Source organism: Gymnogyps californianus, chromosome 20 (genome assembly GCF_018139145.2).
Source record: "Gymnogyps californianus isolate 813 chromosome 20, ASM1813914v2, whole genome shotgun sequence".
Lineage (NCBI taxonomy): Eukaryota > Metazoa > Chordata > Aves > Accipitriformes > Cathartidae > Gymnogyps > Gymnogyps californianus.
This window is the reverse complement of record NC_059490.1, coordinates 504936-520308: the sequence shown is the minus strand read 5'-3', so window position 1 is coordinate 520308 and position 15373 is coordinate 504936. Positions and strand designations below refer to the sequence as shown.

Here is a 15373-nt window from a genome sequence, read left to right as displayed (position 1 = left end):
TGTCTTGATTGTGCCTTTAGAGAGTCATAAAGCATCCAGCACCTAACCAAGTCTTGCACACCTCTGAACATTTTTTTAGGGCAACAGACAGTAAAATGTCATTACCCTTCCATCTGAAGACTTACATTACTGGAAGCTTTTACGAATAAATGATATAAAAATTACAGTACAGCAAATAAAACAGTAGACATGTGCCAAACAGAAATCATGTGCCAAGGTTCAGTCGACAGCAGTCAGCTGAGCATGAGGTACAGGCAGCAGTTTCCCAAGAGCAGCTCAGTGCCACCATTAGCAGTTTCCAACGCTGGTCTGATGAGCAGGATTACAAACTGTCAATGAAGCAGAAAAAGCTACTGAGAGGCAGAAAGTCTTTCCGGGACACAATATTTCTCCCCACATTTTTATTTGACTCCATAGCTTAAAATAGTCACTGGTGAATGGGTAACTGAGTACCAGGTCACCCCTGTACCCTTGTACCTCTGAGGCACCGCAGTGCTTCCAGCCTTGTCAAAAGGTACCTCTGGTGACCTAACATCAGACAGCCCTTTGGACGAGTGCTTTTGGGGCAATTTCTTGGCACTTGAAAAGGTTAAACTTTTAGCAGTTGCTTTTTAACACCCTGAGATTTCACTGTGTGTGGGTTATGCAAACACAGTTCAGCTTCCTCCCAGCCTGGTGATAAAAGAGCCACAGGAAGCGGCTCAGCAAATTTTAGTGACCATAAGACTAAGTTAATAAAAGAAATCAAGAAGCCTCTATCGTTTAGAGAGAAGGTGAGCATCAGCTGGACTCAGTTCCTAAAGAATGGGGTGAAGTCATCATAATTCAGCCTTTACATCAAGTGTAAATGGCTTTCTTAAACAACAGTATCTCTGTCAAATACAGTTAATCAAATTCAATACAGGAACTGCATGGAGATGCTTTGTGGTCTGTGCCTTGCAGAAGGACAGAGTAGGTGATCCCCAGTATTGTGATCATCTATAAATGGGTTGCCAGAAGGAAAAAATCCAATCCAGTCCATTCTGCTCAGGTCATACCTCTCTTCTGTGGGTCTCTGTTCTCCCTACATCATTTTCAACTGGGAGAGCTCATCCCAAAAGCATGTCAGTAGGAGGACACAGCTAGTGTCCACATCTCTCATATGAAGACACTATTTTACTGTCTTTCAGGATATGGCACATCATAATCTCTGACTATGTGTGTTAAAATATTGGTGTGTCAGGCCATACAGTGTCAAAACAACTCCAGATATACCTTAAAATGCTTTAAAGCTTTAGGGAAGGCAAGGGGAGAGCAGGGGCTCGGAGCAGCAGAGTAAGAATTTGGAGCAGGTTGGCTAATTCTAATTGATTTCTTCATGGACAACCTTCCTGTGAAGTAAGACTCCAGTTGTCCTGGAATAAGGTATTTAGAGAAGGACACATTCACAAGGGCCAGAACAGACTGGATTTTCAGGGATTTCCCAATCTAATTGAAGAAGAAGAGGCAAGCTAGTAAACGGGTGATGAAGGTGATGGATTGCAAGGAGACTAGGCTAACAGCACTTCTGCCTCCAGTGGTGTCTGAGTCGGGCTGAATGGATGGTCAAGGTCTTTTTGGGGGCAGAGTCACTGTGGTGACCTTAATTCTCTTATTTCTTTAGGCACGGAAGAGTCTGATCTTGTAGGGCATTTATTATTTTTGACAGACCTCAGACAACTGTGTACCTTTTGTGCCACCCTCAGGCTCATCTTTCCAGGGTGAGAGGTCGAGCGTGTCGATCTCATGGCAGTCAACGAAGTTCTCAGGATAACTGTTCACCTTGAACACATCCCTGGGTATCTTTTTGATACGAGTATTGTCACAGATCACCATTGACAGCGAGATTTTTCTCAGTGCATGCAACTGCTGCGGAGTGAAAACTCCCAGTTTCTCCCACCAGAATCTGCAATGATATTTTCAGAAGCAGCTTATAGTCTCCTTGAAGGCGTTTGGTGCCGGTTACTTGCCAAGATGGGAATTTGACCAAGGTGAGTCTCTGCTCAGATCCACCTTGATTCATCAGGCAGCAGGCACACCCCTTTGGAAAGAGGTGTCTCCAGTGTGGCCAGGTCTGGATTCTGCCACTCAGCTGCCAGTGCAGAGAGCCTGCTTCTTCCACGCAGCATCACCAGGCTGCTGGGACGCAGTGACTGATCCTCCCCTTTTGTACCCTGAGAGCAAATGTCACCTCAGGCAGAGACTACTGCAGATCACCCATGGTCTGGAGCTGGTGCTCCTCAACTGCATGGGTCTGTAGGAATGGGCTGCAAAAAAGAGTCCTTTGGCAACTGGGCTAAAATCAAGGTGTGAGCCTTGCTGGGAGTACTCACTGGCGTGTTGGAGATGGGCTGGATTAGTGTGTTGCATGAAATGTCGGCATTTTTTCCCATAATAAATGCCATGGGGAAGGTTAGCTCTCAGAGCTACCTACCTGTCTCCATCACGCAGGTTCCTGAACTGGGTGCCAATGATGCAGGCCAGGAGGGGTCCGACTCTGCCCTGGGGAACAAAGGGCTCTGCGATTGCCCCAATCCAGAGGTCAATATTGTCCGGTGTCCCATACAACTCCATGAACTTCTTGGCCAGTTTGGAATTGCCTAGCACCTCAGATAATTCATCTACATTTTGAGGCTGGGAGAGCCCACAGAAGCGCCTCCAGGCATTGTAACCTGCAAAAGCAGGAACAGCAGCTGATCAGGACCCATGTCTCCCCACCATCTGCCTGGGCTCGGGAGCTAAACAGACCCCTTGGCTCATGAGCAATGGCTGCTTCTTCTCATGGCATTAAAGGATCTGGAAGACATTATTGCCTAGACAGTCACAACAAATGCCATGTTTTCAAAAGTCCTTTTTGTATGCACGCACTAAACTAACAATTTGGGTTGTCTTTGCACGTGACTACAGGTTCATCGCATCCTGTCGGTTAGAGCTACCTAGTGCTGAGGGTGAATGCACCAGTCCTTGCAGTTTTGGGAGGCAAAATTTCTAGGATCAAAGTCCTAGAAAAGAGCAACATTTGGTTGTGCTTAATCCAAGAGCACCCGTTCTTCTCCGGTGCCTGGGGGTGATCATGCCTGTGGGTAATCATACCTGTGGGTGCAAGCCACTTCTGCTCAGAACTCTGGGTTGTCTGAAGACACAAAATAAGCATTGATGGGCAAAGAAAAAAGCACAGATGATCTGTCTAGCCCACGTGAAAGCTGAACTTGGTTGCTTGAGTCTGTACCTTCTGTATGCCACATGCTCTCTCTTTGCAATACACCGTTGTTTCTACTCCTCTTTATTACATTATCCCAACTATAGTCTTTGCTTTCCAAGCCTTTTGTCCTTGTCTTAAATCCCTCAGAAAAAGGTCTTTATAATACAGAGACCTTTTCTTCCCTGAACTTGACTGTCTATCCATCCTTTGCCCTCAAATCAAGGTACTGTTTCTTCCCGTTGGTATGGAAAAAGCTTAGTACATTCATGGAACTACTATAAACAGCAGAAGAAAAAAGAGTATTGTTCACAGGACATGTGGGCTTGTGTCTCCTTACCTGGAAGGCCATGGTCTCTTCCCCGTTGCATGTTCAGGGCTGCTAGATCCAGACCCATTATCTCTGTCTGTTCAAAAAGGTGGTTCTGGAGCTCCTCAACAAGCAGTTGATTCTGTTTCATCAGTTTTGCATGATCAACCACCATGCCCCGTATCAGTGGGTCAATGCCACCTGCATTCATTGCAAATCAGGAAAAGACTTTTTGTACCAAGTTCCAGCTGTGATGGTCCATTTTATGCAGCTGAAACAGTGCTGCATTAGATGTCGTTTCTACTCTGGGCTGTGTGGTGTTCACCTAGCTCTATATTTCCATTTCAACATACACTAGTGCATATGTACATATCTGCATATGCCAGTAGATGAGGCCTCCCTTCGGTAACTGGATTCCCCACGCCTCCCCATCTCCATCCCTCAACCTTCCCTTCTGCAGCCCTAAATCCACGTGTTGCCTACCTGGACCTCCAGGTCACTTTCTGCCAAACTGCTCCTTAGCTTGTCAGTCCCCAGCATGTACTGATACATGGGGTTCTGTCCAAGGTTTAGGTTTTGCAATTGATTTTGTTTATAATTAGCTATTGATTGACAAATATTTATTAAAACATTAAATACAATGATAGAATCGATTCATGTCTGTTTATCTACGTCCTTTTCATAGCCACTAAGAAGACAGTATTAGTAAAACACAGGAAAATTGGCTGCAGATGTGTATTTTGGTATGTTTTTTGTAATTAGTTAGGTAACTCATTTTGGAAGTGACATTTGTGTTCCTTGGAAAGATTCACGCATGCAGATATCAGCCGTATAAGAGCAGGATCCCATAACTCCCTTTAGAGTCATGAAGAGAGATGGCCACCACTAGGAAGCAATTACGCTGTCTTGGCTCAGTTAAACTGGATGCATCACCCTCTGGCAATGCCTACTAATTACAGGGGGGTATAATAGCTTAGATGATTGACCTAAATTTTGGTTGACTGACATTCAGCACCGTGAGTCTCATGCCTCCTGGAACAGCATGAGCAGCTGCACTGTTTGAGTGAATGTGCAATGCTCACACTGTCGGGCCTCACTGAGCTGAGAGTTGTACGGCAACCTGAGAAGGAGGTTTAATCTGTTACATATTGTGGTTATTTACTGACGTGTTCAGAATACGAATGCAATTATCATGCAATGAACTGAGGAAGACAACACTGAAAAACTGTGCAAAAGAAGCTACAGAACTGTATGTTCTGATGCAAAATCCGGCTCCAATGCAGCTGCTTCTGTGGGAGCTGGTGCTTGATAACGTTCAACGGTTGGAGTATAACAGCACGTAATTTTTGGCAGGGATCCTTTGCCTAGGCACAGTGCAGAACCAGTGTTAGGCTGTGTTTGGCGACAATTCTGCAGGACTGTCCTGCTGCCCCACATTTAGCAGACCACCGATTTGTCTGCAGCCCCTTGGGTAGACATGTCACGAGCACCTTCCAAGCTGAATGGCACTGTAATTTGTGTGAGACCAGTTAAATAAATGGAGCTAAAGCAGTTTTTGGAGTCTAGGCTGTGTTTTACCAGCTGACCTCCACCTGAGCATCTGCTTCAGGACCAGACCAGGACCGCTGCCTGCCCCACATTCTTACCTTCCATTATAATTCTCCACGTAGCGCAAAAGGTCAAATGAAGAGGGACAGGGGAGAATGAACCCAAAGGCTGAAAATTGTCATCCAAACGGGATACAAAAGGCTGTACTGACGTATGACCAAATCGGAAAGCCAGGGAAAAAACATTTGAGACTGTAGGATCCACATTCTCATTGTAGCCATTGTACAAAGGGATCCACTTGCTGGTCTCCTCTGCAAGCAGAAGTGGGAGGTAATCTCTGAATGTTATTATCTGAAAAAGCACAGAAGCGGAGCAAGCTGTCAGCAGCTGTAGCAGAAATGCCATCAAAGTCAGGTGCAGAGCATGAACACGGACTCACCATCCAGTAGCAGAGTTCATTAAGATCTTCAGAAAAAAGAGCTGTAGCAATGGCATGAGTTTGGCATAATATATTAAAATTATTTAATATAATAAATAATTGATAAGTTGGTAGAATAATGGCTAAAAAAGCTCTGGATACCCATGCTGTCTCAGATGGATCATCCTTATTCACAATCTTCAGCTCCCACAAATAACTCCACTAGATCGGCAAAGCATGGTTTTCCTCCTTTTCCTGGAGGAAAAAACATTCCTAAACATGCGGATGATAAACAGCGAGCAGTGATCAGTACCTGGTTTATGGCAACTACAATCTTTCGACTCTCTTGGTAAAGCTTTTCTCCATCCCAGTGAGGATTTAATTTCCTCAGCTCTGTAACCAGGCGGTTGTGTTCTCGTAGAAAGACAGTGTGCAGTGCAGAAAGTCCCAGGTTTTCAGTTACCCGTTTGTCACCTACAAACGAAAATATTTTAGGAATTTTGTAAATTGCTTTTTATTTCAGCCTCAGGTTTTTGTGTTAGGACAGACAAGTAACAACTGATAGTCAGTGTTACTGGCAGTAATGCTCATGGTTAAGATTCCTAGCAGTCATCATTCATGCCAGATACTTCTTTTCAGCACAGACAAAACATTCTCTGTCCAAACCATTTAGCCAAAACCATTGGAGAAGAGGCTTTGGGCAATTTAAACTATATTGCACATGGTCGTGAAGCAGCTGTAAATGTCTTGTTTTGTGAAAAATCTCATGTCTGCCTTCCTTTCGTGCTTCAAGGATACAATCTTCTTTTATATCAGTGTTGTGAATGTTTGGTTTTGAAAATTTGTCTCAGTTCACGCAAGTTGTAAACACCTCTGAGAGGTCTGTGAATGTGCCTTCAGCAGAGATGCTGAGCGAAAACTGGAGGGGATGCAGTGAAGACCCTCTGACAGCTGATGGAAGAAGCACTGAGTATCTCCTCACTCAGCAAGGAGCTCTTCTCGTGTGCAGCGAATGACAAAATAACGTGTAATGGGAACACCCTATATTCTTATGATTGACTTTGCAAGCTTCACATTTATAATATTTTTTTTAACGTTGTGCCTATGATGGATCACTTCCCATTTTAATAAGTTCTGTGTTTTGAGTCATCGGTTTGTTTAAATTTCAGACAAACTTCTAGACTTGTCTTCTGATGTAGGTTGGGATATTTGAAATATTCAAAATTTAGAATGTGGTACCAGGGCTAGTTAACTAAATTGATTAAGAGCATTTAATTGTTAGTATTGATTGAGTTGAAAACTGAATGGTGAATTCTAGGTAGGAGGGGGAAAAAAGTCACTGAGAAGTTTGAAACACTGGTGGTTATTCTATTGAAAATTTCTCTTACCTTTGAAAAGACTTTTTAAAGGGAGGATGATTTGCTGTAACTCTTTTGGGAAATCAATACAAAATAATTTTTGTATTAATTTTGAACAATTATTGTTCAATTATTATTCTTTTTTAATTTGGGGAAGGGTCCCCCTGTCTCTCACCTTGCACACTCCTGTCTCGCAATGCCTCGTACAAATATAAAGAGACATCAGACACCTGACCATAATGATCCATTTTGACTTCATGGGCCACTGAAAACCACTCCACAGATGCACCTTACCTGCTTTAAAACAGGGGATGTTCATGCTCTCGTTGGTGAGAACACAAACACTTTTTGTTTTGTTCTCAAAGGGCAATAATTCCAGCCCCGCATCAGTAAAATTCTGGTTCACAGCCATCAAACCCAGCTGGTTTGTCTGATTTCTAATACTCTTTGCCACAGAGTCTTCGCTGCCGTACACCGTGCTGGCATCGATGAACGAGCTGACAGCGTTGATCTGCTCACGAGTAAACGTCCTGGGATTGCACATGGACGCCGACTGGATGAACGGCATGCAAGAGTTTGACCTCAGCATCCGTGGGTCATCGGGGGGAAACTAAAGCAAACAAACATAAGCGATGCCTCAGAAAGTCATGTGGTTTTATTTTTACTGTCTTAAGATAGCATGGGATGGAATGAAAGTCAGGGTACCTTAATCGGGAAGCAAGGGGACTTGAAGGCACAATCGGTCTCGCAGTGAAGCTCCGGGCTCACTCCTGCACCACTGGCAGGGGCTAAGTCTATGTCGTGGTTGACCCACTGGCCCCAGTGCATGAAGACAAGAGAGTGCTCTTGATCTTGGGTGATGTTCTCATTGGCTGTGCGAGCAATTTCATTTGACACTTTTCGAACCTGCAGAAAATCAAAATGAAGATGTGTGTGACTGTATCATGGTGAATTTACCCCTCAGTGTAACACTCACTGTGAGATCATGCATAAGATGATCTTAGATAAGCTCATAAGAGTTAATTATGGCATTAAACAGACCCATGCCATGCCCCAGCTCTATTAAAACAGATGTGATAAGTAGCACCCTCTTGACTCCACAGTCGTTCAGCCAAGCCCAGCTTCATGGAAAGCCTTTTATGGCTGAAACTGATGTACGTGCACACATCCAGAAAGTCAGGAAGATGGCTGAGGAACACCCAAGCCTTATGGTTTGTATAAACATCCTGGTGTATCTGAGCACACTGTGGTGCTGTCTGCATCAAACCTTGGGATGCACACTTCTAAAAATATTACCTTGTCCATGCTTTGCTTAGTGAAGTATTCACAATCTTTTTGCTCATGTCTGTCTCCAACAAAAAATATCACCCCAAGCCATAGCTCAGCTGCAGAAAACAAGCCTCAAACTAGCACCTGAGATCAGAGGAAAGGATCAAGCAATTTACACTCTAGATGTTGCCACTGTTTCTTTTCTGATGGATGCAGTGAGGGCAGTGTCCACTACTGTTATCTGGGCAAGAATAACAGTTCTCACCAGCGGGAGTGGAAATCCATTGTACAGCTTTCCTTCGCTTGCTCCTCTGGGAACAGACACTCCATCTTCATACACTGCTGGGAGCCAGCGAGCAAACGCACGGTTCGAGGACCCCAGATGAGAATGCTTTCTGGAGCATCACATGAAGAAAAGCAAACACCGGTATTATTTCAGAAATGAACGGGCTTGTAGACACTAACGTTTTGCAGCCCTTTAATCCATGTCTGATTACTCTGGTAACAGAGGTGATAGCCAGAAAACACAGAGAAATAAATAATATCAAGATTATTACTGCAGAGAAAAATGAACTTTTTTGACATTAAGAAAAGATTCCTCATGCCATTACGTTAATTTTATTTGGCATTTAAATCTCTGTAGTACCTCTGTCTCCACTGCTGCTCCTCACAAAATCAGTCTCACAGTAGGGCCATCACCAATGATCGGGGTTGGCCATGCCTTTGTCCAGCTGAGGGCTGGAAGCTTCCAAGGATGAAGATCCTCCACCTCTGCGGGGACCTGTGCCAAGGCTGACCCTTCAGGAAGTTTTTCCCCATGTCCAACACAGAACCTCTCAAACTGCAATCTGCAGCTGTGGCCACTTGTTATATTGCCTCATGCTGCTCAGAAGAATTTGAATCGGTAAACTCAGCAACACTTGTTCTGAAGAACAATAATGCTGATTGAGCCAATGATCTGTGGCCCTAGGGACACAGAAACACAGGTTATTTTGGGGAAACCAGTTACTGAATATCAGCTGGTGCACAGCAGCTTTCTGTGTTTAAGATCCTAAATCCACAAAACCTGGGTAATACCTGCCTATACTGAAAAAGGAGTGGTATACCCAGAATTTACAGCAGTGTGCTGTGAAATAAAAGCATGCCCTAGACAATTGCCACACCATAGCTGATGCAATTCCATCAAATATGAAGAACCCAGTACCACCACGGCTCTCGTTTTGATCGCTATTACTGTCCTCGCAGGCAGATTTTTGCAAAATATTCAAGCGCTGTCTCATGGTGTGCATCTCAAGCTGAGCAAGATCCCTGGAAAAATGTTAACATATCACAGAGTCCCCTCGCTTCTGAGTGCCTTGTTATCTCACTGGCAGCCCACTGGATTAGCAAGCCCAAGGACAACCCTTCCCTGAGCCTGAAAGTCGGCATGGACACTGCTGCCCTTGGGGAGCCGAAGGCTCTGGGGTCTGTGGGTAAAGGTACAGACTGACTGTAACACTAGCACTGTGAGTGTGAGCTCCCTGCACGTGTGATGCAGAGTTGTGCTATGTCTTCACATCTGGCACATCTGTTTCATGCCAGATGCACACTGGATGCAAATCCCACTCAGACTGGGGGACTGGAGTTAGGCACACCAGGCAGCAAATCTATGGCAGACCAGGACAGCGAGCCTTGACTTCCAAGTGTTAGGCTAGAAATTTTGCCATCTTCTGGTCAAAAAAAAAGCTAGCAAGGAAATAAATAAATGTCTGATCACAGATTTGATCCAGGAGAGAAGCTATGTGCAAAAAGCTGCAGAACTCATTTTTTCAGATTAAGGATACACAATACACAGAGCTAGAAGGGCCAAGAATTAAAGTCTTATTTACTTCCCATCCTTACACATCACAACAGTGGCCACACAGATATGTTGATAGCTGAATATTTTCATATGAACCAACCTGGGGAAACTAGTATTATCCATGCTACAGAAGAGTGGAGGGGTGATTTCCTGGAGCCTCAAGCTGAGTGAGAGGCTGGCTGTCACAGCCCCAAAATCTGCTTTCCTCAACTTTTCACCTCCCCCTACCCCAAGAAGTCCCTTCCTTCATCCAAAGCAGCACATGGAGGGCAATGGGCTCAAATCTGAAACTTTCAAGAAATGACATCGTTTTCCTGCCAGGCATAGGTAGAAATGAAACATGTGTTACAGGCACCACTAAAACGAGCATTTCGTTCTTCTTGCCCTGTTGAAAGGTACTTACGCAAACGACCTTAAGCCATCTATCCTGGGTCAAAGTACAGACTTGAGACTCTCCTTGTCCATATGCAAATCCTACCTGTTGTTGCACTCCCCAGTAATGGTGCGGTAAATGTCATGCTTTGGGCATTTAATGGAACGAATCTGATAGTCACAGCCGGTTTCTTTGGAAATCACCTCCTTCTGTTTTCTGTCTAGTAGGTCTGCAACAGAAACCATGCAAAATAACATATGCTCTTACTCATTTTTATTGTAGCTTCTCAGTATTCTAGGTCAACGTTTGAGTTAGCTGAGTCAGAGCTGTGGATATCTAACATCTGGATTTGAATTGTTAATTTGGTGCCTAAACCCTTTTGTGGATCAGCTCTCACCTCCGGGCTAGGGAAACTGGGTTGGCATGGAACAACTTTCCAGGGGAATATGGGGAGCATCATCACCAGTAACATTCTACCCTAGACTGGGAACAAAATTATGAGCATGCGGAGTGGTATAACCTGGGCAGGTGGGTGTGAGGACCAGAAATGGAAGATGGGCTTCATTTCTCTGTGGTCAGGGTCTCCTGGCATTCAGTGCATTTTGTCCCAGGTTTATCACACTTATTGTTAGGCTGCTTTTATCATCAAAGATATGAGACAGGCACTGCCAAAGATGATGAATAAAACACCGGGTGGTCTGGTCTGCCTCTGAGCATGCTTAAAGTCTATTCACTTGGGGTTGTTGTGGGGAAGGGCTTTATCACCAGTTACTTGGATCATGGCAGAGCTGCTCTCCGACACTCCTGCTGTGGTAGATTTTCTGCTCTTAGCTGTTTGTAAGACATTTTGATCTAAACCACATTACCTGTAACATTGAATCTCCATTTCCCAGAGAGATGCAGCTTTATTTTGAGGAGTTTCAAAGCAGTTTCCAAGTAATCGGCAGCACGGACTGCAGATCTGGTTCTTCCTACTGGGTCCTTTAAGTGCTTCAGGAAATCCATTGGGTTGGCAACCTTTTCCTCTAGTTTTCTCTTTAAGCTGAACATAAAAGAGTCCCATGAAGCACCTTCTCTGAAATCAGACCTCCTCTGTCATGCTAGGCTGTGCGCACTTAGATGTGACAGCACTGCTGGATCCCAGGCAGGCTCTGCTCACCTAGGACAAGCTGGCTGCTCATCAGCTTTCACATCATCTCAGGCAGATTTTGGCAAACAAATCATTGGGATCTCCTACTTCAAGTTTGCATTACATCCTTGTCACAATAAATTTTGTTTTATCATGTGAAAAGCTAGATAAAACTGAGTTATTCAGTGACTGGATAAAATTTTACATTTAGTGTGTCACAAGATATATTCTGTGAACAGGGAGACAACCTTGGTCCTGTTGCATCTCTTCCTGGTCCCATGGCTCTTTCTTGCACAATGAAAAACCCTCCGTAGGATGGGTGGAGAGAGACTCCTTCCCAAAGCATCCTGCTGCCTGGAACCAGCCTTTTGGGACGCTACACGGAGGGATACCTGGGGTTTGACTTCCACTGAGACTTATTTGTGACAGGGTGCTCATCTGCACAACTGTGTTCCTTCCAGAGAGGGGCAGAACTTCAGCAGCCAGGAGAGGACTCAACATGTGTCCAGTGTGCCCATACCACTATGGACTACTGAGAGGTGCCCACGGCAGTGTAGGTGAGGAGGCAACAGCTGCGGGTGAAGGCTGGCCCTGGGACTGAGACAGGAGACTAGAATCCAGCCAAACTGGGCAAAAGGATCTCTCCAACTATGACAGGGAGAGCCCTTGAACAAAGGCATCTCCATAATAAATATGCATTGGAAAACAGAAGAAACAAACATATATTTTCTCTTATTTCCTTATAATTTTGGGGCCCTCATGCAAAAAGGACTCACCTTTTTCGGGCATTTAAATATGCTGCATCTACCAGCCGCCTGGCTTCACTAATGCTGCTGAGAAGAGATGAGTCTGATAGTACCTCGGAGTCCTCTACTAAAAAAAGAAGAAAAAGCAGAAATTGAGGATCCTTTGTAATGTACACCAGGAGCTACACATCCCACCCCATCGCTGGGTGCTGAGGTGCACTGATTTGCTTTACACACAGTTCCCATTGTGTGTTTAGTGCTAGCTGGACACCTCTATCTGTGCTTCTCTTGCTCATCTGCTCCATCCCATTGCTGAGGTCCTGAAAGTCACAGGACAAGAAGTGACTGTAAAGCAGTGGCTTATTATCCATTTCACAGAATCAGCTCTGATGGCTTTGGGAGGCTTTTAGGGAGTTATTTTTCACCCTTCTTTTTGAAGCTATTCTTCCCTGTGAGAAGGGAAAAGCATAGAAGTCAAATATATATCTCTGACCCAGTTTCCCTGCCATAAAATGATGATCATGTGCTTGGAAGACCTGTTGGTTAAATAGGCGATTTCCTTAGACAAGTTTCTTAGGTATTGACTTCATTGTTAGTGGGTCAATCTACAGGATATTTCAAATTCATATTGGACCTATATCTAACTAGGAACTCAGACTGACTTTGGACTCACACCCTTTCAAGCACAGTAGCAGCTGAAGGAGAAACAGAAACTTACTATTTAATGAGGAGTTCATTGCCCCGACTAAGCAGAGAGTGATGATGGATCCTAAGAGAGTAATTCTTGGTTTTATGCCTGGAGAGAAATGCAACATAAATCTTCTGAATGGGCAGGGCTTCCCTGAAGCATCAGAAGAGATTGACGGGTTTGGTTTGAATATTTCTTTTGGGATCCAGGAATAAAATACAGCACCCCTCTGATCAGGTCCGTCAGTGGGACTCTGGCTGGCGAGGGCTGTAGCTGTAGGTGTTGGCAGGACACAGGGACATCCCTGTGGTGTGGGACATTCAGTAAACTGGGCTGAGTAACTGCCAAGGAGGAGGCAGCCAAGTACAGTCCAGGCTTCAGTGATGGAGACTATTGGGAAGGTGCGTTGGAAGAGGGCAGTGTCCTGGTGTCCTGCCTTTGGGAGGGTCCTTCTCAGGTGGCTGGTGTACAGGAGGTTAGACCCCTCTCTGCCCCCTCTGCCTTGTTACTGAGTAAAACAAGCTGCTCCGTCTAGTACCGGTCCTCCAGCCTTCGACCACATCTATCAGTCTTCTTGATGCTCCCTGAAATTTGTCTCTATTCCTTTTTCACATTAACGATAGAAATGTGTATCATCTGTTCTCATCAGTGTTATATACAACGGCACAGTGCCTTCCCTGAAAGGATATCTTTAGCCAAAAGGTTACAATCAGATAATTTTAAGTAATGTAGCCAATGTTTTAACTGTTTAGAACAGGAAAGACAGACAAAATTTGGAAGAACTAACAAACTTCCCACAGTGGGGCAGGTTATCTTACATTTACAATCTGTGGAAATTCTTCAACCATCTTCACAGGGATTGAAGGCTGCTTATTCCTTGCAATCTTATATTGCAGGGTGTTGCTACATGAGGCAGAAAAGCTGTCTTTTCTCGCTTCTCAAAATAAATGTATGTCACATATGGGGGAGAAGTAAGTATGAAGGACCACCAGCTCCTAATACTCTACTCTGTCTCCTCATCTCCTTGGGTCCACCCATGGAATGCACCAATACCCACGCCAGAAATATCAAATCAGTCAAATACAGATATAAAATTAAAAAGCACTGATCTTACCTGCCATCTCTGCAGAGCTGGTAGGACTGGGAAAGAAGCCAGTCCTTTATAGCACCTGCACCAGGGCAGAAATTAGCCGGGTCTGACCTGGGTGTGGCCAAAAAGGGAGAAACTGGGACTAGATTGAGCCAAAAGGAAATATCTGCTGGTTTGCTTTCCTGGATTAAGCAGAAAGGTGCACACTTCTCCATTCCTTCTGAGTAAATGTTGACTTCCTTTTTGACAAATCAGTAAAAAAGGAAAAAGAATAAAGGCACACGTTTCTCTTCTGCGAGTGAAAGAGGTCAGCTTGATTTTATGATGGTAAAAGATGATGGTGGAATTTGGCTTCTTTTTCCCTGCTGGTTGACATCGCTGATGGTTTGGGAAGCCAGAAATGAGTTGTTTTGCCAACATGCATTTGTAGAGTATACCGAGGTCCAAATACAGCGTGTCTGAATGGTGGACCTGCCAAAATTTGTATCCAGGAAAACCAAAGTTGTGTCCCATTTAAAATTGCTTAGTGAGATGGTTTGTATAATTAAACAGTAGTCAGATCATCAGTGATTTGGAAATGCATATAAAATAACTGCTGATCATTGTGGATGACGAAGACTGGACAAAGAACAAGGCAGTTGCACAGAGAAAGTTCAAGCTGTCTCCAGTAAAATCATATGCATAGTAATATGGACAATCACAAAATTGTATCTGTGCAAATAAGAACAGGCCAGAGGTGCAAAATGGGAGATTTCATCCTGAAATGTCTAGAAAGGAACAAAGCGTTGGGCCACCTGAGCACTTCAACGTGGATTACAACAGCTATACAGTGGGAAAAAGGGTTGTACTTCAGTGGGCAAGCGGGAAGGTAGCAGATATAATTTAATTCTTTGACCATCAGCCAGACTGATCACAAAAGACAATGCTGAATTCTTACTGACAATCAATCAGCCATGTAAATCTCACAAGATTAGGTAGCCAATCCTTCCTACTGTTTAAATATTTTCACAGTTCTTACTGAGCCAAAATAAATAAAAATAAAATATGAGAAAGGAAACTGCTAACAAACATGTATCATTTTAAATCTGAAAAAAATAAAAGATTTGTGAAAGTCAGGTTTTCAGAAGCTGAAAATACAATGTCAGTATTTCTCCCCTAAAGAGAAATTCAAAACCAAAAGCAGAAGCTGGCCCCTAGTACCAGAGGGACTCTGATCACCCTGGCAGGTGCTCTACCTTGTCCATCCAGCTTTCTGCCTGCAAAATGTGCGTAAGCAGAAGTCCAGATACCCGAAGGGTGGGTTTGCTATTTCTTTTGTATTTGTGAAACGTATCATTGCAATTGCATTAGTGCTTCAGTGACAGCCTGGTAACCTCCGGTTGCTCTT

General features: G+C 44.2%; 1 protein-coding gene across 1 annotated transcript; it reads right to left on the bottom strand.

The window, feature by feature from the left end:
- Nucleotides 1-233: 233 nt before the first annotated feature.
- Nucleotides 234-13458, bottom strand: LOC127024572 (eosinophil peroxidase-like). Its single transcript, XM_050909179.1, has 14 exons — nucleotides 13428-13458; nucleotides 12927-13079; nucleotides 12239-12332; nucleotides 11200-11375; nucleotides 10439-10562; nucleotides 8386-8515; nucleotides 7557-7757; nucleotides 7146-7461; nucleotides 5807-5967; nucleotides 5174-5426; nucleotides 3558-3728; nucleotides 2453-2690; nucleotides 1690-1924; nucleotides 234-329 (listed from the first exon to the last, which is right to left on the bottom strand). The coding sequence occupies exons 1-14, from the start codon at nucleotides 13456-13458 to the stop codon at nucleotides 234-236; spliced, it is 2379 nt and encodes a 792-aa protein (XP_050765136.1).
- Nucleotides 13459-15373: the final 1915 nt, after the last annotated feature.

Coding starts and splice junctions, on each gene's coding strand:
- LOC127024572 (XM_050909179.1), bottom strand. CDS start 13,458: ATGTGGTCGAAGGCTGGAGGACCGGTACTAG. Junction 13,080..13,427: donor GGCTGGAGGACCGGTACTAG/ACGGAGCAGCTT, acceptor AAATATTCAAAC/CAAACCCGTCAATCTCTTCT. Junction 12,333..12,926: donor AATGAACTCCTCATTAAATA/GTAAGTTTCTGT, acceptor TTTTTTTAGTAG/AGGACTCCGAGGTACTATCA.